Here is a 2,459-nt window from a genome sequence, read left to right as displayed (position 1 = left end):
AGGGCTAAACAGCTCAATATGGGAAACAAATCATGTTTGCTGGATTTTGTAGTGTACCAACACTGGAAAACATACTGTAGGTCTGAAGCATTGGAAAAAATAAGGATTATTTTGAGTCTCTGGATATGTTTTTTTATACTTACATTCAATGGTGGGTCTGAGCAGGGAAAAGAACGTAACCATCCTTATTATTAGACTCATTCAGTCATCTTTAAACATGTTTTCCTGGTATAAAGAAATGCTCATGTAAAGACAGTTGCTGTGAAAACCCACAAAGAACACCTGTTCTTTTTACCTGTTTTTGGCTTAAAAGTAGGATGATGATGATGATACAGTACTTCAAACTCAACTGTCCACCTTATAGCATCTTTTCCTTTCTTTCAAATGCCTTGTTTACTACCAAACTTGAATGGAGAATGGGGTAAAATGTGGAACACAGACATGCACAAGAAGTAGCATCAGAAAACAAAAAAAGCTGATTCTCATTTTGAGAATAGTGTTGCGTGTGTTTTCATTTTCTTTCTGCACCTTATTGTATTACAGTCTTTCAGTGATGATCACCAACACAACTTTGCACTCTGGTCCGTGTGTGTACTTGTGTGAATTATTTCTGGGTTTGCCAGTTATTTTTGAAGAGAAAAGAGGTGAGCCAGACAGCAAAAAAGGCAACAGGTGAAGGACATAGAGAGATGGCTGGAAAAGAGCTAGACTTGACTTTTTGTCTGTAACAGAAGATGGAAATGGTTTTATCATTTGTACAATCTTGTACCAGATTAACTAATAACAAAGTGTGTATATACTGTGTATCTATATATATATATATATACACACCTATAGTATAAATGTTTTTACAAATGAAAACTGGCTCTTCTTTGTATGCATGCAATTTATTTGAACATAAATATCCAAGATCTGTGGGTTTTCAAGTTATTAGTAACATACTGATCCAGTTACACCATCCACACAACACACCCACTATAAACCATCTGATTTATCTGGCTTGTTTTGCTGTGTCGTAGACAGTCCTGCAGAGTTCTCGTCTGCTTCAGCACAAGTAAACTCGACCCCCATGACCTTTGCAAACTGTAAAAAAAATTATAATTTATACTTAAATAAAAAAATGTGATTGCAATTTTTTTTTTAAATATAATTTTTACTTTTAATTAATCCCCAGTGGGGAACATACAATGTCACCCGCGTGTGTTATTATACACTTATTATGCATAATATTTGCACACAAACAAACTCAGAATCTGTTCTCTTATTTGGACATAAATAGTTATTTCATGACACTAATTACATCATTGTTTCCAACTCACTTTCCAGTAAACAGTGGCAGAAATACCTACATTGGTACTTTCACTAAAGTATCTGAGGATTTCTTCCACCAGTGCTAGCAGATAGCTGGCAGGATTCTTAAGGATTTTTGGGGAACCATGCAGGACTCACCTAGTAAACTATTCCAGAAGGAGTTGTATGTTGCACTGCCAGTTACAGCTCCGAGTTTGGCCGGATTCCTCCTCACTGTGTGTACTGAGAAGCCACCGGGCCCAGTCACCTCCACCTCCACCACATGATACTCACTTAACCTGGGGCAGGAGGAACATGTGTGGAAAGTAAAGTGTGATTAAAGCAGATATGAAAGGCTGAATCAAATGTTTAATAGGACTCACGCTGTGTCAGACACAATCTCTCCCTGAACACCCGTAAAGCCGAGTGTTCCTGCTGCCACTGCTGCTGCTGCCATGGTGTTAACATTGTTTGGAGCAAGTGGGCACAAATCTGCCACTGAGCCTCTGAATAAAACACGCCTGCCCTCTTCCTCCGTCCAATCAGAGAGGACGTCTCCTGTCAGACGGAAGCAGGATGGATGCTTGGACATTCTTATAAACAAAGCCTGAAAACAAATCAAGAGAAGGTTCAATCAGAACACAATAAGGTTTACCAGAAGACTGTATCCTGAGTACTAATATAAAATAATGTAAAAATGTATTTGCCACTTGCCAGCTGCACCTTTATTCTCAAACCATGTGAAGAGTGGCCACTGTGTGCCTTCCTCTTCCTGTACTACTCAGTCTTAACCACACCTGCACCACTCCCTTGTTACCTTCAAGGCTCCACTATCATTTAGCTTCTGGATGTCCTGGCCTCCCCACAATGCACCACTGGGGATGTAGAGTGTCCTACCATACTGCTGAGCCACCTGACGCAGCTTCTGATTCAGAGCAGGGTCAGAGAGGGCAGAGGGAGAACCCACCTGAGAGTAGGATAAATAAAGGGGCAATAGATGATGTCATGATTCTGTAATTAATAACTGAAACTTTGTGTCACTTTTATTTTCTATAATGGCTACATACAGCACCTATTTTTTATTTATAAAAACATATTTATTTACACATCAGTTTAAAGCAGCAATATGTGTCAGCATTTCTGACCAGTGGGCATATATCTGTTGGAGA

At 39.2% G+C, this 2,459-nt stretch overlaps 2 protein-coding genes across 3 annotated transcripts in view; one reads left to right on the top strand and one right to left on the bottom strand.

Annotated features, from left to right (window-relative positions):
- gys1 (glycogen synthase 1 (muscle)) overlaps positions 1-442 on the top strand; it is a 9,500-nt gene extending 9,058 nt beyond the window's left edge. Inside the window, exon 16 of the mRNA XM_032538698.1 lies at positions 1-442. This exon is cut by the window's left edge and continues 522 nt beyond it. The gene's annotated coding sequence lies outside the window, so the exon portion shown is untranslated.
- A 426-nt stretch (positions 443-868) lies between these two features.
- The window catches only part of aspdh (aspartate dehydrogenase domain containing), a 2,679-nt gene continuing 1,088 nt past the window's right edge, over positions 869-2,459 (bottom strand). For both annotated transcript variants that reach the window (XM_032538736.1, XM_032538735.1), the window contains exons 5-8: positions 2,108-2,257; positions 1,674-1,897; positions 1,450-1,589; positions 869-1,083 (exon numbers count right to left, since the gene is read on the bottom strand). In XM_032538736.1, coding sequence (XP_032394627.1) covers positions 1,046-1,083; positions 1,450-1,589; positions 1,674-1,897; positions 2,108-2,257 — 552 coding nt within the window. In that variant the 3' untranslated portion in view covers positions 869-1,045. The remainder of the gene's footprint in view (positions 1,084-1,449; positions 1,590-1,673; positions 1,898-2,107; positions 2,258-2,459) is intronic.

The sequence above is a fragment of the Etheostoma spectabile genome, chromosome 15, assembly GCF_008692095.1.
Source record: "Etheostoma spectabile isolate EspeVRDwgs_2016 chromosome 15, UIUC_Espe_1.0, whole genome shotgun sequence".
Taxonomy (NCBI): Eukaryota; Metazoa; Chordata; class Actinopteri; order Perciformes; family Percidae; genus Etheostoma; species Etheostoma spectabile.
This window is presented reverse-complemented; position numbering and strand designations above follow the sequence as displayed.